This window comes from Chiloscyllium plagiosum, chromosome 31 (genome assembly GCF_004010195.1).
Source record: "Chiloscyllium plagiosum isolate BGI_BamShark_2017 chromosome 31, ASM401019v2, whole genome shotgun sequence".
NCBI classification, from domain to species: Eukaryota; Metazoa; Chordata; class Chondrichthyes; order Orectolobiformes; family Hemiscylliidae; genus Chiloscyllium; species Chiloscyllium plagiosum.
In genome coordinates this window covers 44,062,779-44,088,936 of record NC_057740.1, presented here as the reverse complement: position 1 = coordinate 44,088,936, position 26,158 = coordinate 44,062,779, and the positions used below count along the sequence as shown (strand labels likewise).

At 44.8% G+C, this 26,158-nt stretch overlaps 1 protein-coding gene across 3 annotated transcripts in view; it reads left to right on the top strand.

Moving 5' to 3' along the window:
* The first annotated feature begins 2,046 nt into the window (after window positions 1-2,046).
* LOC122565518 (CREB-regulated transcription coactivator 1-like) overlaps window positions 2,047-26,158 on the top strand; it is a 155,803-nt gene continuing 131,691 nt past the window's right edge. For all 3 annotated transcript variants that reach the window (XM_043721565.1, XM_043721564.1, XM_043721566.1), the window contains exon 1: window positions 2,047-2,194. In XM_043721565.1, coding sequence (XP_043577500.1) covers window positions 2,069-2,194 — 126 coding nt within the window. In that variant the 5' untranslated portion in view covers window positions 2,047-2,068. The remainder of the gene's footprint in view (window positions 2,195-26,158) is intronic.

The window sequence follows — 26,158 nt, the reverse complement described above, 5'->3', positions numbered from 1 at the left end:
AGTGGGGAGGAAAATATATCACTGGTAATGGGGTCTGTTTGTTGATGGTGGAAATGGCGGAGGGTGATGCTTTGTATGTGGGGGTCGGCGGGGCGGAAGGTGAGGACCAGGAGGATTCTGTCCTTATTGCGATTGGAGGGGTGGGGTTCAAAGGCAGAGGTGTTGGCAGTGGAGGAGATGCGCTGGAAGGCATCATCAACTATGTGGGAGAGAAATTGCGGCCTTGAAGAAGGAAGCCATCTGGAATGTTCTGTGGTGGAATTGGTCCTCCTGGGAGCAGACGTATTGGAGGTGGAGGAATTGAGAGTGAGGGGTAGCGTTTTTATAGGCAGTAGGGTGGGAGCAGGTGTACTCCAGATAGCTGTGGCAGTTGGTGGATTTGAAGTGGATTTCTGTGTTGAGTCTGTCATCGGAAATGGAGATGGAAAGGTCCAGGAAGGGGAGGGAGGTGTCCAAGATTGTCAAGATGAACTTGAGGTTGGGGTTGGAGGTGTTGGTGAAGTTGATGAACTGTTCAACCTCCTCGCAGGAGCATGAGCTGACACCGACACAGTCATCATGGGCGGCACGGTGGCACAGTGGTTAGCACTGCTGCCTCGCAGCGCCAAAGACCCGGGTTCAATTCCCGCCTCAGGCGACTGACTGTGTGGAGTTTGCACGTTCTCCCCGTGTCTGCGTGGGTTTCCTCCGGGGGCTCCGGTTTCCTCCCACAGTCCAAAGATGTGCAAGTCAGGTGAATTGGCCAGGCTAAATTGTCCGTAGTGTTAGGTAAGGGGGTAAATGTAGGGGTATGGGTGGGTTACGCTTCGGCGGGTCGGTGTGGACTTGTTGGGTCGAAGGGCCTGTTTCCACACTGTAAGTAATCTAATCTAATCAATGTAGTGGAGGAGAAGGTGGAGAATGGTGCCAGTATAGCTGCGGTAGATGGATTGTTCCAAATAACCGACGAAGAAGCAAGCGGAGCTGGAGCCCATGCGGGTGCTCATGGCTATCCCTTTTGTCTGGAGGACGCTGGAGGATTTGAAGGAGAAATTGTTGAGGGTGAGGATCAATTCAGCCAATCGAATGAGTGTGTCAGTGGGGTAGGAAGAAGTGGAGGGCTTGGAGGCTTTCGTCATGGTGGATGGATGTGTACAGAGATTGGATGTCCATGGTAAAAATGAGGTATTGGGGGCCAGGGAAACGAATGTCATTGAGGACAATTTTGTACATTGTTAAGTAGATGTCAGTGTTAGAACTGTACTGGTTCATACTCTCCACTCCTGGCGCCATCCCTTACTGCTGCAAGAGCTGTAAAACCTGCACCCAAACCTGCCCACTTAGCTCCCGTCTCAGGCCTCAAAGGATCCTTCCACATCCGACAGAGATCTTTCTGCACATCAAAATATCTCATCAACTGTGTCTGTTGCTCTTGATATGGTCTCCTCTACTGTGGGGAGACAGGTTGCCAACTTGCAGAACGTTTCTGGAAAATACTGGAACAGGGGTGATATTTTTGTATGGCTTGTGAATTAGTCAAGAGATGGAAATAAACAGGTTATTCTCAGGGGGGCTGGCTGTAAGTCATGGGGCAGAAGTGGGAATTGCAAATGCTGGAAATCAGAGTCAAGATTAGAGTGGTGCAGGCAGCATCCGAGGAGCAGAAAAAAGCCCTTCATCAGGACTGAAACGTCGATTCTCCTGCCCCTCGGATGCTGCCTGACTTGCTGTGCTTTTCCAGCAACACTCTAATCTTGACTGTAACTCATGGGCTACCACCAGAAACAGGGCTGGGGCCACAAATGTCAACAATCTGCATAAATCATCTTGATGCAGGGACCAATTGTAATATTTCCAAATTTGACTTTGACAAACTAGACGGGAGCGTGAATTGTGAGGAGGCTTCAAGTAGATTTGGACAGAGAACATCATCTGGGAATAAATACACTGACGGGGGCGGGGCCGGGATAGGGGGCGGGGCTGACGCGGGGGCGGGGCTGACGCGGGGGCGGGGCTGACGGCCCGATGGTTGCGCGCGCACGGACGCAGTGTGCGCGATGACGTAGGGTGAAGGAGGCGCTGCAGGAAAATGGCGGCATCGAATAACCCGCGGAAATTCAGCGAAAAGATCGCGCTCCACACCCAGAAACAGGCCGAGGAGACGGCCGCCTTCGAGGAGGTGATGAAGGACCTGAGTATCACCCGGGCAGCAAGGGTGAGTCAGCGCCTCCGCTGGGGCAGGCCCGAGCCGGCTGCAGCTGTGAGCTTGGGATGCAGCAGGGACTCTAGGCTCAGGCTCCGAGCCGTGTTTACAGGCGACAAGGGCCCGCGGTTCTGAAGCTGTTGAGCCGTAGTGGAAAAGCCTGGGCCCTTTCCTGAGAGCTGTGGTGGGAATGAGTCCAGCGGCCCTCCAGCCAGAGCCCGTCCCCTTCATTTCCCTCCGGTAGCTGGGCTCTCTGCTCACCTGGCCCTGGGACTCCGCTCTGGGATTCGCTTTAAAAACCTCTCCGCGTTTCAATGCTCCTTTAAAGCGACTCCTTACACCAGCATCAATATTTCTTTGTGGATCTCTGTCAAACCTGATCTCTGTATTTGACATCCTGTGAAGCGCGTTGGTCTGTGTTGGAGTTTGCAGGATGATTGTACGAATGAGTTACTGATCCCGTTTTCAGGGCTGTTTCATTCAGAGATTCCGTATGTGTTTACCAAGGGTCTGCATTGTAATTCACTCACTCTAACAAAAGGGCCTCACTTTGCTGATAAGTTATGCTATTTTTCTGAAGTTAAATTTCTTGTTTTTATATTCTAAACTCGTTTTTAAAATTATTGTAGCTAATGCATTTGGATTTCTTGGGTATGGTCATTGGTTTGTTTGATTGTATTGAGCGAAACAGGTTGCTTTATCTCCAGATGGAAGGATACAATAAGATGTGTAAACATATTCTCCGATCTAGTGATTGGTAGAGTTTGTTGACAGTGAAAGAGATTGTACTGTTTTCCTGCAAACCTGCCACCCAGTGAGATAACAGATTTTGTTTGTGTCAGGCATTAGTTCGATTTTTGACTTTGCGTTGTCAGAACTTCCACATTTCTGAATGGTCGTTTGTATTTCAGCAACAAACAAAATTTGCATTATTATAATTGATTTTGAGTGTGTAGTAAATCCAGTATGATCATAGATGATTAATTTATCAGTCCTAATGATAAACCGTGATGGGTGTAGAGAATGGAATAGGCAGAGTGGGTCTTATCCATTCTGTGAACGGGCATTGACAAGCCAAATTTTAGGATAAGTGCCCGAAGAATGACAGGGACAGGTGGAAGAGGCCATTCGACTTTTCAAACTTTTCTTTCTATTCAGATGGATCACAGCTGATCTAAACTCAACACCATTAATCTGTCAAGCTCAATCAGTATATCTTTAATCAACTCCAAGCAGAAGTTTATAAGACTGTAAATGACATGGATAGAACATAGATAAATACAGCACAGGCCCTTCGGTCCACGATGTTGTGCTGAACATTTGTCCTCGCTTAAGCACCCATCCATGTACCTATCCAATTGTCACTTAAAGGTCACCAATGATTCTGACTCTGCCACTCCCACAGACAGCGCATTCTATGCCCCCACCACTCTCTGGGTAAAGAACCCACCCCTGACATCCCCTCATACCTTCCACCCTTCACCTTAAATTTATGTCCCCTTGTAACACTCTGTTGTACCCGGGGAAAATGTCTCTGACTGTCTACTCTATCTATTCCCCTGATCATCTTATAAACCTCTATCAAGTCACCCCTCATCCTTTGCCGTTCCAGTGAGAAAAGGCCTAGCACTCTCAGCCAATCCTCGCACGACCTATTCTCCATTCCAGGCAACATCCTGGTAAATCTCCTCTGAATCCTCTCCAAAGCTTCCACATCTTTCCTAAAATGAGGCGACCAGAACTGCACACAGTACTCCAAATGTGGCCTTACCAAGGTCCTGTACAGCTGCAACATCACCTCACGACTTTTGAATTTAATCCCTTTGCTAATGAACGCTAATACACCATAGGCCTTCTTACAAGCTCTATCCACCTGAGTGGCAACTTTCAAAGAGCTATGAACATAGAGCCCAAGATCCTTCTGCTCCTCCACCTTACTAAGAACCCTACCGTTAACCCTGTATTCCGCATTCTTATTTGTCTTTCCAAAATGGATAAGCTGACACTTGACGAGGTTGAACTCCATCTGCCACTCCTCAGCCCAGCTCTGCATCATATCTAAGTCCCTTTGCAGCCGACAACAGCCCTCCTCACTATCCACAACCCCACCAAACTTCGTATCGTCTGCAAGTTTACTGACCCACCTTTCGACTTCCTCTTCCAAGTCATTAACAAAAATTACAAACAGCAGAGGACCCAGAACTGATCCCCGTGGGACTCCCCTTGTAACTGGGCTGAATATTTACCATCTACCACCACTCTCTGACTTTGACCAGTTAGCTAGTTCTCTATCCAACTGGCCAAGGGTCCCACTATCCCAAGCCTCCTGACTTTCCGCATAAGCGTACCATGGGGAACCTTATCAAATGCCTTACTAAAATCCATGTACACTACATCCACTGCTCTACCCTCATCCACATGCTTGGTCACCTCCTCAAAGAATTCAATAAGACTTGTAAGGCAAGACCTACCTCTCACAAATCCGTGCTGGCTGTCCCTGATCAAGCAGTGTCTTTCCAGATACTCATAAATCCTATCCCCCAGTGGCCTTTCCATTACTTTGCCTACCACCGAAATAAGACTAACTGGCCTGTAATTCCCGGGGTTATCCCTATTCCCTTTTCTGAATAGGGGCACAACGTTCGCCACTCTCAAGTCCCCTGGCACCACTCCTGTTGACAGTGAAGACGAAAAGATCATTGCCAACGGCTCTGCAATTTCCTCTCTTGCTTCCCACATAATCCTAGGATATATCCCGTCAGGCCCGGGAGACTTGTCTATCTTCAAGTTTTTCAAAATGCCCAACACATCTTCCTTCCTAACAAGTATCTAGCTTACCAGTCCGTTTCATACTCTCCTTTTCAACAATACGGTCCCTCTCATTTGTAAATACTGAAGAAAAGTACTCATTCAAGACCTCTCCTATCTCTTCCGACTCAATACACAGTCTCCCACTACTGTCCTTGATCGGACCTACCCTCATTCTCGTCATTCTCATGTTTCTCACATACGCATTAAAGGCCTTGGGGTTATCCTTGATCCTCCCCGCCAAAGATTTTTCATGCCCTCTCTTAGGTCTCCTAATCCCTTTCTTCAGCTCCCTCCTGGTTATCCTGTATCCCTCCGACGCTCTGTCTGAACCTTGTTTCCTCAACCTTATGTAAGCCACCTCCTTCCTCCTTACAAGACATTCAACCTCTCTCGTCAACCAAGGTTCCCTCACACGACCATCTCTTTCCTGCCTGATAGGTACATAACATATCAAAGACACGTCGTATCTGTTCCACATTTCCACGACATCCTCCCCTGACAGCCTGTGCTCCCAATTTATGCACCTCAGATCCTGTCTTGCAGCATCGTATTTACCCTTCCCCCAATTGTAAAACCTGCCCTGTTGCACGCACCTATCTCTCTCCATAACCAAGGTGAAAGTCACAGAATTCCACACAGACAGTTGTCTGAGGTTGGAATCAAACCTGGATCCCTGGCGCTGTGAGACAGCAGTGCTAACCACTGAGCCAACATTTACTTCAGTCTGCTTGGTAGAGCACTGAGTGTGATGCCCTTAGTGTGCAAAGTAGAATATACAATTTTAAATTAATACATCAACTTGGATACAGCTGCATCTCCAGCAATATTAGTTTGCGCTTGAACAATACAAATGCATCAAACCAATAAAGTCAAATTTTGGCAAAATTGAATTCTCTCCGATGCATTTCAATTAAAATTATTTTCCTGTGTTTAGATGTGAATTCTGCAATAACAAAAAAAACTTACACATATAGTGCCCCTGCAACAGAGATCCAAATATGTGTGCCAATGCACTGCAAAGCATAGCACTGAAGTGAGGTCTATCTCGTAAGTGGATGATGAGGGTGCAGTGAGGCTGATATGTGACCTATGCTAACATCTGTGGAAGGGCAATGTGTGGTGTTGCTGGCCATGGGGGGTGTCTGAGATGTTGGCAGCTGGTGCCTAAGATGGAGGCCCAGAGGAGTAAGCAGTGAGTTTGTGTCACCAGGTAACCACTGTGAGCTCATTCCAGGATAGTTGCTGTCTAGTCTCTAACCAACAGGTGGGAGAATGGGAAGCCACATATTAATAAAATCAGATTAACTAATAATGAGGGAAATGTTAGTACATGATAATATATGCAAATAGGCCTCTCACTGCTTACTAGTGAGATTCTCATTTTGCTGTTCAAAGGAAAATGCAACTTGCTTTCCACACAGAGAATCTCCTTTCTGCTGATTTCACCCAATTTTCCAAATGCTCTCACCAATACCTAACTGTATCTAACTTTCCATGGTTTCCTCTCTCGATATACATGATAATAAAAGCTGTAAAAGGTACTATCCTGGATGCTATGGCCTGAAATGTTAATTTGAATGAGATTTCTGGATTCATTATTTAAATATGGGACTTTATTTTAATAACCTTAATTTTTCATACCTCTATTAAAGCAATGTAATAGGATTTGAGTAATCAGATGTTTGCTGATAATCTTAAAAACAAAACTGTTTAAAGGCTGGGTTTTTGAGAAATGGGGAGACTCCATGGACTTCCTGACTTCTACAGTCCTATTCCACAAGCCTATATTAAAAATTGCATCATAGAAAGGCTGATAATTAATTTGCCAGTCAGGTCATTTGTATCTCTGTGACAATTGTCAGCATATTTGACTTGATTCTTAATTGTTGTGTCCCTTCCTGCTTATATTACTTCCTGTTATGAAGTAGCATTTCTTGTCTTCCAGTTTCCTTCTCAATGAAGGGTCCACATTAAACCAAAATATTCAGTCCATTCCTACTCTTTTCAATTGAATACTGTTCCGACCCTTCCAGAATTTTGCATTTTTAGTTTATACTTGCAGGATGAACAGTTTTTTTTTCTTGACTACCAATAACATCAAAAGCAGATTTTAACACTTTTCTGTTGCTGATTATTTTAATAGATTGTTTGTGTTAAATAGGAAAGGTGCTGATACAAATCAAAAATTCTGCCATTTGGCCTCAGAATAATTCTATTTTATTTCAAGAAGATTCACAGTAGAATGCCAATGCACCCAAGCTTCCAGACAAGTAATTCTGATATTGATGGAATAAGGACTTAGCAGCTGAAATGTGGCAAACAGCAACTGCTGGTTATAATGTGAATTCCAGTCTAGCAGATCAACAATTCCTATTACTTAGAGTACAATAGGTCAGTGGGGAAGGAGATGAAGGTGATAGGTCAGGGAGGAGAGGGTGGAGTGGATAGGTGGAAAAGGAGCTGGGCAGGTCTTACAAGTCCGGACAGGTCAGGGGATCGAGTTTCTGGAGGTTAGAAGCTGGGATGAGGTGGGGGAAGGGGAAATGAGGAAGCTGTTGAAATCCACATTGATGCCCTGGGTTGAAGTGTTCCGAGGCGGAAGGTGAGGCGTTCTTCCTCCAGGCGTCTGGTGGTGAGGGAGCGGCAGTGAAGGAGGCCCAGGGCCTCCATGTCCTTGGTAGAGTGGGAGGGGGAGTTGAAATGTTGAGCCACTGGGCGATTTGGTTGATTGATGCGGGTGTCTCTGAGATGTTCCCTGAAGCGCTCTGCTGGGAGGCGCCCAGTCTCCCCAATGTAGAGGAGACCGCATCGGGATCAACGGATACAATAAATGATATTAGTGGATGTGCAAGTAAAACTTTTTTTGGATGTGGAAGGCTCCTTTAGGGCCTTGGATAGAGGTGAGGAAGGAGGTGTGGGTGCAGGTTTACAGTTCCTGTGGTGGCAGGGGAAAGTGCCAGGATGGGAGGGTGGGTTGTAGTGGGTCGTGGACCTGACCAGGTAGTCACGGAGGGAACGGTCTTTGCGGAAAGGGGTAGGGAGGGAAATATCTCCCTGGTGGTGGGGTCTGTTTGGAGGTGGCGGAAATGTCGGCGGATGATTTGGTTTATGCGAAGGTTGGTAGGGTGGAAGGTGAGCACCAGGGGCGTTCTGTCCTTGTTACGGTTGGAGGGGTGGGGTCTGAAGGCAGAGGTCCTTCTCCACTCAAACTTCTTACCTTCCCAGAAGCCTCTGTTGACGACTTCCGGGTTCCCGCTCCTAGTTTGGAAAAAAAACAGACTGCGAAAAGAAAACCGTTAATTTAAACTGGTCTTCGCTTACCTTCCGGCTCCCCTCTCTGTGCGCCCACTGTAGCACTGAGGTCGAAACCTTGGAGATACATGCTTTTAAATCCAACTTTTTACCTTCCCAGAAGCCTCTGTTGACGATAGAATGGAAAGTATGAGGCTTTTTCCCAAGGTGGAGAGATCAATTTTTCGCAGACACAGATTCAGTGCATGGGTGGAGGTTTAAGGCGATGTGTAGAAGGCACGTTTTTCAAATGAGGTGGTGAGTGCCTGGAACATTCTTCCCGAGGATGTGGTGGAAGTAGGCACAATAGCAGATTCAAGAAGCAGATGGACGAATACATGAATAGGAAGGGAATAGAAGGATACGGATCCAGTAAGTGAAGACGGTTTTAGTATAGAAGCGCAGGCTTGGAGTGCCGAAGGGTCTGTTCCTGTGCTTTTTTTTGTTCCAAACCTGAACAGATTTTTGTGGAGTGAATTGGAGATTTCCAATCCAATTAGTTTGAAGAAATCCTTCCTGACAACACCTCAGAAAGGTCTACCTCTAATTTTACTATTTTACATCTGACCCCTTGACAAAATTGTGTTCTTCACTCCTTTAAGAGTCTTATCACCTCAACTAGGCCATTCCGCCTATCAAGACTCTTGTCTGTCAATGAGAGAAGATCCTACACTAGTATAATACAAGAAGCCATTTGACCCATTGTGACTGTGCCGATTCTTTTGTATAGTTATCCAGTGAATCTCACTCTTTGCCCCATTGTCCTATAAAGTTTTGAGCTTCGTGTGTTTCTGCAATTCAATTTTCAAAGTTACTATTAAAACTGCTTCTACTGTCTTTTCAAGTAGTAAATTCCAGATCTCCGCCTTCTATCCAATTTTTTAAAAAAGCTTTAATTAAGTTGTATCTGGGTTTTTTTGCCAATAATCATAAATCTGCCAAACCTTCTACCATGAGAGAGCATTTCTTCCGATTAACACTATCAAAATGTTAGGTGACTATGAGCGCCTTTATTAAATCTCTGACCATTTCTACTGTAGGTAACCTTGACATATACAATGCTTCAGCATAACTGCAGTCTCTCATCATTGGTGTCATTCTAGTAATGTTTTTTGCTGCATCTTATCTGAGGCCTTGACAGCTTTGGTAAAATCTGTGTCAGTTCATTATTGAACATAGTCCTCCAACTGAAGCCTAACCAGTGATTTATAAATATTTTGCATTACCACCTTTTTGTTGTCTAATCCTGTATTAATAAAGCCTTCTCAGCTGGTCTCCTGCTACCTTGAAAGATTTATTTATAATTCCTCCAGTTTCTGGATCCCCATTAGAACTATGATATTTAGTTTTGAATAAATAAAAATTGCTTGAGCTACTCAACAGGCCTTGTATCATTTGAGGAGAGAGATTGTTTCAATCAGTGATCTTTCGACAAAACCTGCTGAGCATTTACAGCATTTTCTGGTCTTAATTTTAAATCTCCCACACTCATTTTTTTTAACCAGTTATACAACCACTCCTTATTCCGATTGTTTCATAATCCTTGCATTAACTTCATCTTCTATGCTTTATACTCTATCTATTTTCTAAGATATATTAGGAGCAGAAATTAGGCCATTCAGCCCATCGAGTCTATTCCACCATTCAGTCATGGCTGATAAGTTTCTCAGGAGAAAGTGAGAACTGCAGATGCTGGAGATCAGAGTTGAGAATATGTTGCTGGAAAAGTACAGCAGGTCAGACAGTATCTGAGGAGCAGAAAAATCGACGTTTCGGGCATAAGCCTTTCATTTTCCTGCTCCTTGCTGCTGCCTGACCTGCTGTGCTTTTCCAGCAACATAGTCTCAACTCTGATAAGTTTTCCATCTTCATTCTCCTGCCTTCTTCCCCTAACCCTTGATCCCTTTGACAATCAAGAACCTATCTATCTCCGTCTTGAATATACTCAATGACCTGGCCTCCACAGCCTTCTGTGCAGTGAATTCCATACACTCATCACTCTCTGGCTGAAGATGTTTCTCCATCTCCATTCTAAAAGATCTTCTCTTTACTCTAAGGCTGTGCTGTTGGATCCTGGTCTCTCCTACCAGTGGAGACATCTTCCCAATGTCAACTCTCCAGGCCATTCAGTATTCTGTAAGTTTCAATTAGAACCACCCAACTCCCCCCCCCCCCCCCCCCCCCCCACCCCCCAATCCTTCTAATATTCAGTCCTCAAATGTTCCTCACCTGTTAAGCTTTTCATTCCTGGCACCATTATCATGAACCTCCCCGAAACCCACTTCAGGGCCAGTGCATCTTTCCTGAGATATGGGCTCCAAAAATGTTTACTGTACTCGAAATGTGGTCTGACTAGAGCCTAATAGACACTCAGAAATACATTCCTGCTTTTATATTCAAGTCCTCTCAAAATAAATGCCGACATTGCATTTGCTTTCCTAACTACTGACTCAACCTGTAAGTTTACCTTGAGTGAATCCTGGACTAGAATTCCCAACTCTCTTTGCACTTCAGGCTTCTAAATTTTCTCCCCATTTAGAAAATTTCCATACTTCTTTTCTTCTTAGCAAAATGCTTGACCTCTCACTTTTACCGATTGTACTCATTCTGTCGCTTCTTTGCCCACTCTCCTAACCTATCCAAATTCTTCTGCAGCCTCCCCGCCTCCTCAGTACTACTCAATGTTATTTTGTCCTGAGACTGTTGTTTTCCTTTATTGTCTGCTATATTTGAGTTTCTTAGAATTCACAAACTTTGAAATTATATTATGTCCTATATAAGAAATAGGCTCACTCCTGATCCTAATCAGCCCATCAAGCCTGCACCACCATTCAACAAGATCATGGCTAATTACCCAGGCCTCAAATCCTGTTTCAAACCAGTTCATAGTAGCTGTTAAATCACTGATATTTCAAATATCTGTCTACCTCCTCTTTAAATATTTGTAGGGATCTAAACCCCACTGCGATCAGGAATTCTAGATATTCAGTATTCTCAGTGAGAAGAAATTTCTTTTAACTGTAGTTTTAGCTCCTTATTCTCTAATAATATTCCCTAGATTGGGATTACAGCACTAATGGAAACATCATCTCAACATCTACCCTGTCAAGCCTCTCAGAATCTTATATGTTTTAATGAGATCATACCTCATTCTTCTAAACCCTAATAAATGAAAGCTGAACAAATTCCTGATAAATCATCTCCTTTAACCTAGGATTCTCTTTTGAACTGTCTCAAATGCCAGTATGTTCGTTCTTAAATACAAAGTCCCAAACTGTTCACAGTTCTCCAGCTGTGACCTTACCCTGTACATTTTTAGCAAGGCTTCCTATTTTTAAACTGCAACCCCCTTGTAATTCTATTTGCCTTATATTACTTGCTGAACCTGAATGCTAACATTTTGTGATTCATTAATAAGAACACCCAGACCCTACTGCGCTGCACCTTATAGGAGTCTCTCCACCTAAATATTGGTCACCCTGTTGTTCTACCAAAGCGCATGATCTTTCTTTCCTGTGGTATACTCTGTCAGCCAATATTTCTGCCCACTCACTCAACCTATCCATAACCTCTTTCAGTTTCCTACGTCTTCGTTGCTACATGCCTTCCCACCTATTTTGTTAGCATTATACTTTACACTCTGCCCCCTCCTCCAAGTCAAGTGAGCGGTGCTGGAAAAGCACAGCAGGTCAGGCAGCATCCGAGGAGCAGGAGAATCGAGGTTTCGGGCATAAGTCCTTCATCAGGAATCCTTCTCCCCCCACCCCAAAGTTACTAAATAATTGAGGCCCAGGACAGATCCTTGTGGCTCCACTAGTTTACATCTTTTTCAATTCTCTCTTTTGTGTGTATTTACCAGTCCTCAATCCATGTTAATGTTGTTCCCAGTACCTGTTTTGTGCAAAACCTTTTATGTGGCACTTTATCAAATGCTTTCTGTAAATCCAAATACACTACATCTATTGGTTTCCCCTTTATCAACCCTGCTTGTTATATTCTCAAAGGACTCCAGCAAATTTGTCAAGCATGGTTTCCATTACACAAGCCATGTTGATTCTGATTGTGTTAAGCTTATCTAAACATCCTGCTATTTCTTACTTAACCGTGGACTCTAGCAATCTTCAATGACTGATGTTAGGCTAACTGGCCTATCGTTATGAAGTACGTTATCCTCGTGACAGATATTGTTTCAAGATGTTTGAAAGTTGCAACTCAGGTAAATAGTGCGGTGAAGAAGGCATATGGCGTACTGGCTTTTATTGGTAGAGGAATTGAGTTCCGGAGTACTGAGGTCATGTTGCAGTTGTATAAGACTCTGGTCCGGCCGCATCTGGAGTATTGTGTGCAGTTTTGGGTCGCCATACTATAGGAAGGAGGTGGAGGCACTGGAACGAGTGCAGAGGAGGTTTACCAGGATGTTGCCTGAGTCGTGAGGTCATGGAATGCCCTGCCAGTAGCAGTGGTGGACACTCCCTCTTTATGGGCATTTAAGCGGGCATTGGATAGGCATATGCAGGATAGTGGGCTAGTGTAGGTTAGGTGGACTTGGATCGGCGCAACATCGAGGGCCAAAGGGCCTCTACAGCATCTGTATTCTTCTATGTTCTATGTTCTATCTTTCCTCTCATGAGCATTTTGCAAAGCTGTTATCTTTGGGTGTTCATTGTGTCCTCTACCATGAAGACTGATGCAACATATTGGTTTAAAGTATCTCCCATACAAATCCAGTCTAATAATTATGTCAAGGAAGAGCAGACGTCAACGCTGAGGAACACGACTTGCCTGAAGCCTGACAAACAACCAGTTATTGCTGGTTACCATCTCTGGTAATTTTGGAAGTCAGAGTCTTTTACAATTTCTATCCTAACTTCTGTGAATAATTAAAGGTGTCACCCTTCTGGACCCAGTAACTTTTATACTTTGCCTACCATTTTATGTCCTTCAACTTTCATCTATTTTTATCCTACTTGATTTTTGTACTGCTTTCTTTGCATCTACTCCTGGAATTCCTTTACACATGAGCCACTCATCTATTCTCATGCTTTCTCTTTGACACTGTTTCTTCAGCTTAGCACTGTATTGAATTATGAATTATGTTATACATTGTCCGTATCTATCATGGATTGACCAGAAACTGAACAGGACTAGCTGTTTCAATACTCTGACTACCAGAGCAGGTCAAAGGTTAGAAATTCTGCAACAAGTAACTTGCCTCCTGACTTTGCAAAGCCTGTCCAGCATCTACAAAGCACAAGTCAAGAGAGTGATGGAATACTATCCACTCAGAGTCATAGAGCACAGAAACAGACCTTTGGTCCAACTTGTCAGAGCTGACTAGGCATCCCAGTCTGACGTAGTCCTGTTTTCCACCATTTGGCCCATATCCCTCGAAACCCTCCTTATATACAGTATATACGCATCCAGATGCCTTTTAAATGTTGTAATTGTACACACCTCCACCACTTCCTCTCGCAGCTTGTTCCATACATGCACCATTCTCTGTGTGAAAAGGTTACTCCTCAGGTCACTTTTAAATCTTTCCCCCTCACCTTATATTTATGCCCTCTAATTTTGGACTCCCCCACTTTGGCAAAAAAATAATATGGCTGTTCACCCTGTCCATGCCTTTCATAATTTAAAGTCACCCCTCAGCCTCTGACACTCCGAGGAAAAGCCGTAGCCTGTCCTTGTAAATCAAACCTTCCAGTCCTGGCAGCAATCTTTCTGCAGCCTTCACAGAAGAGCAATGCAGTGGCTCAGTGGTCAGCACTGCTGCCTCACAGCACCAAGGACCCAGATTCGATTCCAGCTGCTGCCAACTGTCTGTGTGGAGTTTGCACATTCTCCCCGTGTTTGTGTCAGTTTCCTCCAAGTGCTGTGGTTCACTCCCACAGTCCAAAGATGTGCAGCTGAGGTGAATTGGCCATGCTAAATTGCCTGTAATGTTTGGTGCAGTAGTCAGGGCTAAATGTCGGGAAATGGATCTGGGTGGGTTACTGTTCGGAAGGTTGGTGTAAACTTGTTGGATCAAATGGCCTGTCCCCACACTGTAGGGAATCTGATCTAATCTAATAGATTAAATTAGAATTTAGATTAGAATTGAAAGCAGTATTCTAACAGTAGCCTCACCACTGTCCTGTAGAGCTGCAACATGCCATATTAACTCCTGTGCTCAGTCTTCTGACCAGTGAAGGCAGGCATGCCAAATACCTTTGCCACCCTGTCTACCAGCTTCTCCACTTTCAATGATCTATGCACCTGTGCCCATAGGTCTCTTTGTTCAGCACACTCCCCAGGGCTTGAATGGTATAGCTCCAAGAACACTCAAGAAACTCCGGGTTGTCCAGGGCAAAGCAGTCATTTGATTGGCAGCCGATCCACCACTTGAAGATTTCTTTCCTTCACTGCTAATGTACACTGTACCATCTACAATATTAAATGCAGCAGCCCTGCAAAAGTCTTCCAGCCTACAACCTCTACCATCAAGAAGGAAATGAGAATCAGATACATGATAGCTCTTCCTGTAGGCTGTCCTCCAAGCTGCGTACCATCTGTCTTCGAACTGTAACACTGTTCCTTCGCTGTCACTAGGTCAAAATCCTGGAGCTCCCTTCCTTTAGCATATTTCATGGTCTAACCCCCAAAGACTATTGGATTCAAGAAGGCAGCTCATCATCATCTTCTCAAGGGCCGTTAGGGATGAGGAAATAAATTCTGATTTAGCCAGTGACACTCATTTATCATGAATTAATAAATAAAAATTGATTTAAACACATGTATATCAATACTCATCTAGGGTTCTGCAGCTTTTTTTTTACAATTAGAATCCCTACATTGTGAAAACAGGCCCTTTAGCCCAGCAAGTCTACATCGACCCTCCGAAGAGTAACCCACCCAGATCCATTCCCCTGCCCTATATTTACCCCTGACTAATGCATTGAACGTACACATCCCTGACCTCTATGGGTAATTTAGCATGGCCAATTCACCTGACCTGCACATTTTGGATTGTGGGAGGAAACCGGCGCACCCAGAGGAAACCCATGCAGACACAGGGAGAATATGCAAACTCCACACTGACAGTCGCCTAAGGCTGGAATTGAACCCGGGTCCCTGGCTAACCATTGAGCCACTGTGCCACCCCCCTTTTGATGCTTGCCTTTGCACTTCATGGTAATATATCAACTTTATACCAAAATTGTCGACTTTTAATTCTTCTATTAATCAGTTTCTGGGTTTGCTTACCAATTTTTGATATCCATCCGTAACTATTCTAAATCTGATACCTAGTCCATATTTCAAACATGTTTCAGTCATCTGTGCTACTTAACTCTGGCTGAAATTGAAAATGCTCCACTTTGAGTAGTTGCTTGTGCCCTGCACTCTGTAATTCTTTCCACCTTCCTTACAACTCTGTACTTTTCTTCCTATTCCACATGTTAAAATAGGTCTTACTGCTTAAGGACAGACTGCTTTATTATCTGAGGTGTCATTAGTGGTGCTAAATGTTGTGCAATCATCAACAAACATCCCCTCTTCAGATGAACAGTAGGTTGTGGATGCAACAGGTGAAGATAGCTGGAACTAGCCACTACCCTGAGGAACTCCTGAAATGATGTCCTGGCACTGAGGTGATTGACCTCCAGAAATCACTGCCATCTTTCTTTGTCCTTATGAATCTAATATTTGGAGAGCTTTGTCCCTGATGCCCCAGGACTCCAGTCTTGCTGGAATTCCTTGATACTATATTCAGTCAAATTCTGCCCTGATGTCAAGGGAAGTCACTCTCACCTCCTGCTAGAGTTCAGCACTCTTATCCAAGAGACAGTTGGATGAAGGACAGTTACTGCCTTGCTGATACCTTTTCATACCACTGTTCACAACCTCTTCTGTCGCTTTGATCGTGAGCAGGCTAAGTAATTGGTCAGGTTGGATTTATACATTCTGTAACTTAGTATGCTATATTTGCTGATTGTAACAGGGTTTTTGGTATACTAGGGAGATGAAAAACAGATTGGGTGACCACTTTGTGATCCCAAACTTCCAGTGGTATGACATTTTAATGCAGTATCTCACTGTCCCAATGACTCCTCTGTTGTTAGTCTGCTGCATGTTTTCGATGCAGATTTGAGTATTTGTACCTCATTTTTATTTTGCTAAGGGATTTTGCGGTCTTCCGGATTCAACATTGAATTCAACAATTTCAGACCATTACCTCGATCTGCAATTTGTTTCTCTTCCCTATGACAATTATAAATTTACCTTTCCTTTCCTTTTGGTTTGGCTTCTGGGTGGCAATTGTTTATTATTTTGCGTTCACATCTCTTCGGAATATGCGTTTTGCTTCTTTACTTTCCCCGTTACCACTTCCTTTAATTCCAACCTTTTCTATTTCTGATGCAGGTATAATCAATCTGAAATATTAACTCTGTTTCTTTTTCCATACATGTTGAGTACTTAGAGCATTTGCACTTTTTATTTGATTTCCAATGCCAGTGGTTTGCTTTTACTGGAAAATTTCCTTTATAGTAAAAGTGCTGAAAATGTGTCGCTGGAAAAGCGCAGCAGGTCAGGCAGCATCTAAGGAGCAGGAGAATCGACGTTTCGGGCATGAGCCCTTCTTCAGGAATGAGGAGAGTGTGCCAAGCAGGCTAAGATCTTAACACAGATTCAATCAATAAGCACATCGACCTGGACCCAATATACCGGCCACTGCAGCAGACAGCTGGAACTGACAACCGGAAGCAGCAGATAAAAAACACTAAAAGTGCCGGAGGAAACATCACAGAAGCGCTTCACAGGAGGCTCCCAAGCATTGAGGATGTCACCTAGACAGGGGACGAAACGACTGCAACACAAATTCCCAGCTCGGCGAACTGAACCACAATAACGAGCACCCGAGCTACAAATCTTCTCTCAAACTTTAATGCTTCTTTTGAGGAAGGAAAAATATGCAGGACTAAGTTGAAATGGTGAGGGTGGGGGATGAACTGATTTGTATCTACAGAGCGCTAGCATAAGACGTGATGTGCTAAATGCTCACCTCCTTACTAAAGAAAACTGAACTGGATGATGTTTGCAGACTCCAGGATAATATATATCAGCAGTTCACAGTCCAGTACGACAGAGAATCCTACACTGGTTGGAAATTTTGCAAAGAGAAAGCAAAGACCTTTGGAAAAAATGTTGATGTGTGTCATTGCGAACCAAAAGACATTGTTCTCCATGCTGGTGACCAAACTCACTAGTGTAGGTCTTTGACTTGAAGCATGAACTCTGCTGCCAGATCTGCTGAATAGTTCCAAAGTTTTCAGTTTTATTTCTAATGTTCCATTGTCTCCAGTATTTTCCTTTTATTTTAGAAACTTAACTTTTCTATAAGCCGTAGAATGTTTGTCAAAAACATTGCATTTTCAAATAATCTTTTGTAGCACATCAGAACCATGCAAAGGTAGCTGTGAGTTTAGGGAGCCAGTTATTGTTTATATGGGCATAATAAGGGACTTGAGTGTTTTTAATTGATAGAGAACTACATTTTAAGAAGACCATTTCAAAAAAAATGCCAAGAACTGTTATTGCTGGTAACTGGAAAGGTCTGGCAGGATCTATAGATACTTAGGTGTACACTTGCAACACCAAGGCATACAAGGCTATGCGCCAAATTGTGGAAAATGGGGTTGCAATAGCTGGGTGGTTATTTTTTGACTAACACAGACTCGATGGGCCTTTTTCTGTGCTCTAGATCTCTATGACCCTGTGGTAGTAATTAAAGTGAAGCTGCATCTACTGGCAAGCTGATGGGACACTACTGTCTGAAAACCCAGACTTTGAAATAGTTTCCAAAACTAAAATGAGTTGAAAGAGGGAAAGAAATTGTATGCATAGCAAGTTATCATCTGGAATGCAATAGCCTAAAAGAATGATGGAAGTTAACGTAAGATCCTTCAAAACAGAACAGGATATATCCTTGGAAAGAAAAATTTGCAGTATTGCAGAAAAGCGGGTAGAGCAAATTGGATAGTTTTTTCAAAGAGCTGGAACAGGTATGATTTACAGAAAAGCCTGCTGTGTTATGTGACTCTGTGTTGGCATCACTGTATAGTTTTTCATCAACTTCACCAACACATTCCACTCTGACCTTAAATTTACCTGGACCATCTCCAGCACCTTCCTCCGCTTCCTGGACCTCTCCATCTCCATTAATGATGACCAACATGACACCAACATTTTTTATAAACCCACCGACTCCCACAGCTACCTGGATTACACCTCTTCCCACCTTACCTCCTGCAAAAGTGCCATCCCATATTCCCAATTCCTCTGCCTCCGCGGTATCTGCTCCCAGGAGGACCAGTTCTACCATAGAACACACCAGATGGCCTCCTTCCTTAGAGACCACAATTTCCCTTCCCACGTGGTCAAAGATGCCCTCCAATACATCTCGTCCACATTCCGCACCTCTGCCCTCAGTCCCCACCCCTCCAACCGTAACAAGGACAGAACCCCCCTGGTGCTCACCTTCCACCCTACCAACCTCCAAACGGACCCCACCACCAGGGATATATTTCCCTCTCTACCCCTTTCCGCCTTCTGCAAAGACCATTCCCTCCGTGACTACCTGGTCAGGTCCATGCCCCCCCTACAACCCACCCTCCCATCCTGGCACCTTCCCCTGCCACTGCAGGAATAGCAAAACCTGCACCCACACCACCTCTCTCACCTCCATCCAAGGCCTCAAAGGAGCTTTCCATATCCATCAAAGTTTCACCTGCACATCCACCAATATCATTTATTGTGTCCCGATGCGGTCTCCTCTACATTGGGGAGACTGGACACCTCCTAGCAGAGCACTTTAGGGAGCATCTCTGGGATACCCGCACCAATCAACCACACCGCCCTGTGGCTCAACATTTCAACTCCCCTCTCCCGCTCAGCTGCGGACATGGAGGTCCTGGGCCTTCTTCGCCGCTCCCTCACCACCCGACGCCTGGAGGAAGAACTCCTCATCTTCCGCCTCAGAACACTTCAACCCCAGGGCATCAATGTGGACTTCAACAGTTTCCTCATTTCCCCTTCCCCCACCTCACCCCAGCTTCAAACTTCCAGCTCAGCACTGTCCCACCTGCCTATCTTCCTTTCCACCTATCCACTCCACTCTCCTCTCTGATCTAAACCTTCATCCCCACCCTCATTCACCCATTGTACTCTATGCTACTTTCTCCGCACCCTCCTCTCATTTATCTCTAAACCCTGCCTCTATTCCTGATGAAGGGCTTTTGCCCGAAACGTCGAATTTCCTGCTCCTTGGATGCTGCCTGAACTGCTGTACGTTTCCAGCACCACTCTAATCTAGAATGTAGATTATCAGAGCCTGGGAATTTTCAGCCTTCAGTCCCATTGGTTTCTCCAGCACCATTTAACAACTTATACTGATTTTCTTGAGTATCCCCCCCTCACTAAACCCTGTGTTCCTAACATTTCTGGTATGTTATTGAAATGGAAAACTCTCGGTGCTGGAAATCTAAAACACAAACAAAACGTTGGAGAAACCCAGCAGGTCTGGCAGCCACAAGTTTTCAAATAACCACAAGTTTTCAAATAAACCTGTTGAGCTATAACCCGATGTCTTGTGATTTTTGATTTTGTCCACCCTAGTCGAACACTGGCACCTCCTCGGCATCTGTAGAGTGAGAGAGAGAGAGAGAAAAATATTAATGTTTTGAGTGCAGTGATCCTTCAACAGAATGGCTTCTAGTGAAGGGTCACTGGGCTCAAAATGTTAATTCCGCATCTTTTATACAGATGCTGCCAGACCTGCTGAGCTTCTCCAGCGCTTTCTAATTGTCTTTCTGGCCTGTTACTTCACACCTCCTTTGTGAACACAAAATCAAAGTGTATATTTAGTTGGTCAGTCGTTTCTTTGTTCTCCATTATAAATTTCTCTGTTTCTGACTGTAAGAGTATTACATTTGGCTTTACCAATCCTTTTTCTCTTCACATACCTATGAAAATTTGCCATGTTCCCTGCAAGCTTACTCTCATATTGTATATTCCCTTTCTTAATTAATCTTTCTGTCCTCCTTTGCTGAACTTCAATCTGTTCCCACTCCTCAGGTCTCTTTTTTGGGGCCAATTTATATGCCTCTTCCTTGGATCTAATACTCATTCTAAAATCCTTTGTAAGCCATGTTTGGCTATCTTTCCTGTTTTACTTTTGTGCCAGATAGAAATGAATAAGTAAAAATTGAAAGAACTGCAGATGCTGCAAATCCAAAACGAAAATAGAAATTTCTGGAAATGCTTAGCAGATCCAGCAGCATCTGTGGAGAGAAATCAGAGTTAACATTTCGGGTCGAGTGACCCTTCCTCAGAACCTGGTTGTACGTTCTCTCCATGTTTGAGTGTGTTTTTTCCAGATGCTCTGATTTCCTTCTATAGTCCAAAGATGTGCAGATTTGATAGATTTGCCATGCTAAATTGCCCATAGTATTCAGGGATGTGTTGGCTCGGTGGGGCAACCATGGGAGATGCAGGGTTACAGGGATAGCAAGGGGAAGTGTACCTGGTTGAGATGCTCTTCAGAGGCCAGTGTGGTCTCAATGGACCAAATGACCTTTTTCCGCACTGCAGGGATTCTATGATACCACTGATTTTAGTACTTTCTGGGTTTTATCATTTATGGTGTAATCCCCTGCCATGTTAGCTCTCCTTTTTATTGTGTATTACCTCTCATTTTACTGTATTGAGTTCTATTTGGCAATGCTCTGCCCACCTGACCAGTCTACTTATATGGTCTTGCAGATTACAGTTATCCCCTTCACTGTTTACTATCATACTAATTTCCAAGTGTTTTGTACACTTCTCAATCATACTCCCTACATTTAAGTTCAAATCGTTATTGGACATCACAAGCATCTGTGGCCTCTGCACCAAAGTCCTGCATAACCCCACATTGTTTTTTAATTCACTCATGGTACATGGGTGGATGGGCCAACATTTATTGCCTGTCCTGCTCACCACTTTCTTAAACAACTGCAGTCTATGTACTGTTGTACGTTGAAACACAAGCTGTTAGGAAACAAATTCCAGGATTTTGACCCAGTGACATTGAAGCAATAGTGATATATTTCCAAGTCAGAATGGTGAGTGGCTGGAGGGGAGCTTGTAGCTGGTGCTCCCCTGCATCTGCTGTCTTTGTTCTTCCAGATGGGAAGTGGTCATGATTGAGGGTATTGTTCAAAGATCTTTGGTGAAAATCTGCAATGCACCTTTTAGATAGCACACACTCCTGCACAGTGTGGAGTGACTGAATGTTTTGTGGATATGGTGCTAGTGAAGTGGCTTCCTTTGTCCTGGACGTTGTCAAGCTTCTTGAGTTTTGTCTCTTCCTCCCTCTACAAAGATTTCAGTGAGTCCCTCTCTCACTGCACATCCCAAGTCATCTCCTCTGCACAGAAGCTCTTCAGCCACATTCTGAACAGCACCGCCTTCCTAACCTGCAATCTTCTTCCTGACCTCTCCGCCCCCACCCCAGTCTAACCTATCACCCTCACCTTGACCTCTTTCCACCTATCGCATTTCCAACGTCCCTCCCCCAAGTCCCTCCTCCCTACCTTTTATCTTAGTCTGCTGGACACACTTTCCTCATTCCTGAAGAAGGGCTTATGCTCGAAACGTCGATTCTCCTGTTCCCTGGATGCTGCCTGACCTGCTGCGCTGTTCCAGCAACACATTTTCAGCTCTGATCTCCAGCATCTGCAGACCTCACTTTCTCCTGCAGTGGAGATTTACCAGGATGTTGCCTGGAATGGAGAATAGGTCGTGCGAGGATAGGCTGAGTGTGCTAGGCCTTTTCTCATTGGAATGGCGAAGGATGAGGGGTGACTTGATAGAGGTTTATAAGATGATCAGAGGAATAGATAGAGTAGACAGTCAGAAACTTTTTCCCCGGGTACAACAGAGTGTTACAAGGGGACATAAATTTAAGGTGAAGGGTGGAAGGTATAGGGGAGATGTCAGGGGTGGGTTCTTTACCCAAAGAGTAGTGGGGGCATGGAATGCGCTGCCTGTGGGAGTGGCAGAGTCAGAATCATTGGTGACCTTTAAGCGGCAATTGGATAGGTACATGGATAGGTGCTTAAGCTAGGACAAATGTTCGGCACAACATCGTGGGCCGAAGGGCCTGTTCTGTGCTGTATTGTTCTATGTTCTGTGTTACATTTTAATGAGCTGTGTCAGACATCTTTGAATCTATTTGGACCTTCACTGCAGAGCTTTTAAGAAATTAAGTAGTTTGAGTTTTGTCCAAAATGGGTGAGCCATACTTGCCTGTGCTGAAATTAAGCTGCCTAATGTTTTCATTTTTATTTGGTTTTTGGCTGTAAGTATCACTTGCAAACCCAGCACTTAATGACTTCCCTAAATGCTGGAAGGGAGCGACTTCCAGGATTTCACCCAGTGAAGGAACAGCAATATATTTTCTAGTCCGGATGGTGAGTGGCTTAAAGGCAAATTTGCAGGTGATGCATCTAATGCCCTTGGCCTTTTCGTTGGTGCAGTTTACAATTGCTGAAAAATGTGTTGCTGGAAAAGCGCAGCAGGTCAGGTAGCATCCAAGGAGCAGGAGAATCGACGTTTCGGGCATAAGCCCTTCTTCAGGAATGCAGTTTACAATTGGAAGAGCTGTCAGACAAGCCTTGGAATGTTGCTGCGGACTTTGCAAATCCTGCATCTTCAAGATGGTGTAACTGCTGTCACTCTGTGCAGGCCATGGATGGAGTGGCATTTAAGTTTTTTATTTCATTAATGGGATGAGGGCCTCGCTAGCTAGGCTAGCATTTATTGCAATCCCTAATTGTCTACAGCGGAGTTAAGAGCGAACTACATTGCTGTGGGTCGGGAGGCACATGTCGGCCAGACCAGGAAAGGGATGGCCTAAAGAACATTTGTGAGCCTGATGTTTTTTCTGACAATTGACAATGGAGTCTTGGTCATCATCAGACTCTTAATGCCAGATTTTCTAAAATTGAATTTGCATTACGCCAGCTGCCAAGGCAGGGTTTGAACATTAGCTGCATCTGTGGATTAACAGTCTAATGATAATACCAGTAGGCAATAACCTCCCCTTCTTAAGTAGTCAAGTTTATGTTGGATGTTGTTGGACTTGTATCCATCCAGGCAAGATAGTATTCGATTACATTCCTGATTTTTTTGTCTTGAAGGTAATAGATAGACTTTGGGTAATCTTGAGATGAATTACTTGCTGTAGAATTCTTAGCTTCTGACCTTCACTTCTGGCCACAGTATTTATATGGCTGGTCCAGTTCTGTTTCTAGTCCATAATACACCCCAGGATATTGACAGTAGGCCATTAAGTGATGGTAATTATGTTGAATGTCAAAGCGCAATGATGGTTAGATTCTTTCTTGTTGGAAATAGTTGGCACCAGAGTAGTGTGAATGTTTCTTGCTACTTAACAGTTTGAGCTTAAATGCCCTCTCACCCTAAACCTATGCCCTCTAGTTTTGGACTCCCTGACCCCAGGGAAAAGACTTTGTCTATTTGTCCTATCCATGTCCCTGTTCTCAGATCCTCCAACCCTGGCAACATCCTTGTAAATCTTTTCTGAACCCTTTCAAGTTTCACAACATGAAGGAGACCAGAATTGCATGCAATATTCCAACAGTGGCCTAACAATGTCCTGTACAGCCGCAATATGACCTCCCAAATCCTGTACTCCACACTCTGACCAATAAAGGAAAGCATACCAAACGCCGCTTTCATTATCCTATCTACCTGTGACTCCACTTTCAAGGAGCTATGAGCCTGCACTCCAAGGTCGCTTTGTTCAGCAACACTCCCTAGGACCTTACCATTAAGTGTATAAGTTCTGCTAAGATTTGCTTTCCCAAAATGCAGCACCTCGCATTTATCTGAATTAAACTCCATCTGCCACTTCTCAGTCCATTGGCCCATCTGTTCCAGATCCTATTGTAAACTGAGGTAACCCTCTTCGCTGTCCACTCCACTTCCAATTTTGGTGTCATCTGCAAACTGTGCCTCTTATGCTCGCATCCAAATCATTTATGTAAATGACAAAAAGTAGAGGCCCCAGCACCGATCCTTGTGGCAGTCCACTGGTCACAGACCTCCAGTCTGAGAAACAACCCTCCACCACCACCCTCTGTCTTCTACCTTTCAGCCAGTTCTGTATGCAAATGGCTCGTTCTCCCTATAACCTTGCTAATCAGCCTCCCATGGGGAACCTTGTCGAACGCCTTACTGAAGTCCATATCGATCACATTTACCACTCTGCCCTCATCAATCTCCTTTGTTACTTCTTCAGAAAACTCAATCAAGTTTGTGAGACATGATTTCCCACGCACAAAGCCATGTTGACTATCCCGAATCAGTCTTTGCCTTTCTAAATACATGTACATCCTGTCCCTCAGGATTCCCTCCAACAACTTGCCCACCACCGAAGTCAGGCTCACTGGTCTATAGTTCCCTGGCTCGTCTTTACCACCCTTCTTAAACAGTGGCACCACGTTTGCCAACCTCCAGTCTTCCAGCTCCTCACCTGTGACTATCAGCAAGAGGCCCAGCAATCACTTCTCTAGCTTCCCACAGACTTCTCGGGTATACCTCATCAGGTCCTGGGGATTTATCCACCTTTAACCGTTTCAAGACGTCCAGCACTTCCTCCTCTGTAGTCTGGACATTTTGCAAGATGTCACCATCTATTTCCCGATAGTCTATGTCTTCCATATCCTTTTCCACAGTAAATACTGATGCAAAATATTCATTTAGTACTTCACCCCTTTCCTGTGGCTCCACACAAAGGCCGCCTTGCTGATCTTTGAGGTTCGGTACGCTTCTTGTCAGTGGTCTTCCGATGGACATTAAAACACGTGAGCTTTATCTTGTCATTCGATCATTTAAGTGATTTGATGGTTCACTGATCAAACTACCATCTCAACGACCACGCCGCATGTGTCTCTGTGCCGATCTCTGCCCCCGCGCCCAACTCCTAATTCCCAGCCCTGCCATATTTTCACCATCCCTCCAGACCTCCGCTCTCTGAGGATGAAAGATCAGTCCTCAGCAGAGGCCTCACCTTCCCCCTACGCTCCCGGATTAACGAGTTCAACACACGGCGAGACATCGAACAATTCTTACCCCGCTTTCACCTCTGCGCCTACTTCTTCAACCAGGATTCTCGCCCACCCTCTGACTACCCCTTCTCCTGCCTCCAACACACCCCATTCACCTGGACACCCCGTGCTGGCCTCTTACCCGCCCTCGATCTCTTCATAGCCAACTGCCGCCGCGATATTAACCTGTCCATCCCTCTTACCCACTCCATCCTCTCACCCTCGCAACGTGCAGCCCTCCGCTCCAACCCCAACCTCACTATCAAACTGGCAGACAAGGGAGGTGCGGTGGTAGTTTGGCACACCGATCTTTACATTGCTGAGGGTAATCGCCAGCTCGCGGACACCTCCTCTTACTTCCCCCTTGACCATGACCCCACCTCCCACCACCAAACCACCATCTTCCAGATCATCCATAACCTCATCACCTCAGGGGATCTCCCATCCAATTCCTCCAACCTCATAGTCCCACAACCCTGCACCGCCCGTTTCTACCTCCTGCCCAAAATCCACAAACCTGACTGCCCCGGCCCATCCATTGTCTCAGCCTGCTCCTGCCCCACCGAACTCATCTCTACCTACCTCGACACGGTCCTGTCCCCCTTAGTCCAAGAACTCCCCACCTACGTTCGGGACACCACCCACGCCCTCCACCTCCTCCATGATTTTTGCTTCCCTGGCCCCCAATGCCTTATCTTCACCATGGACATCCAGTCCCTAT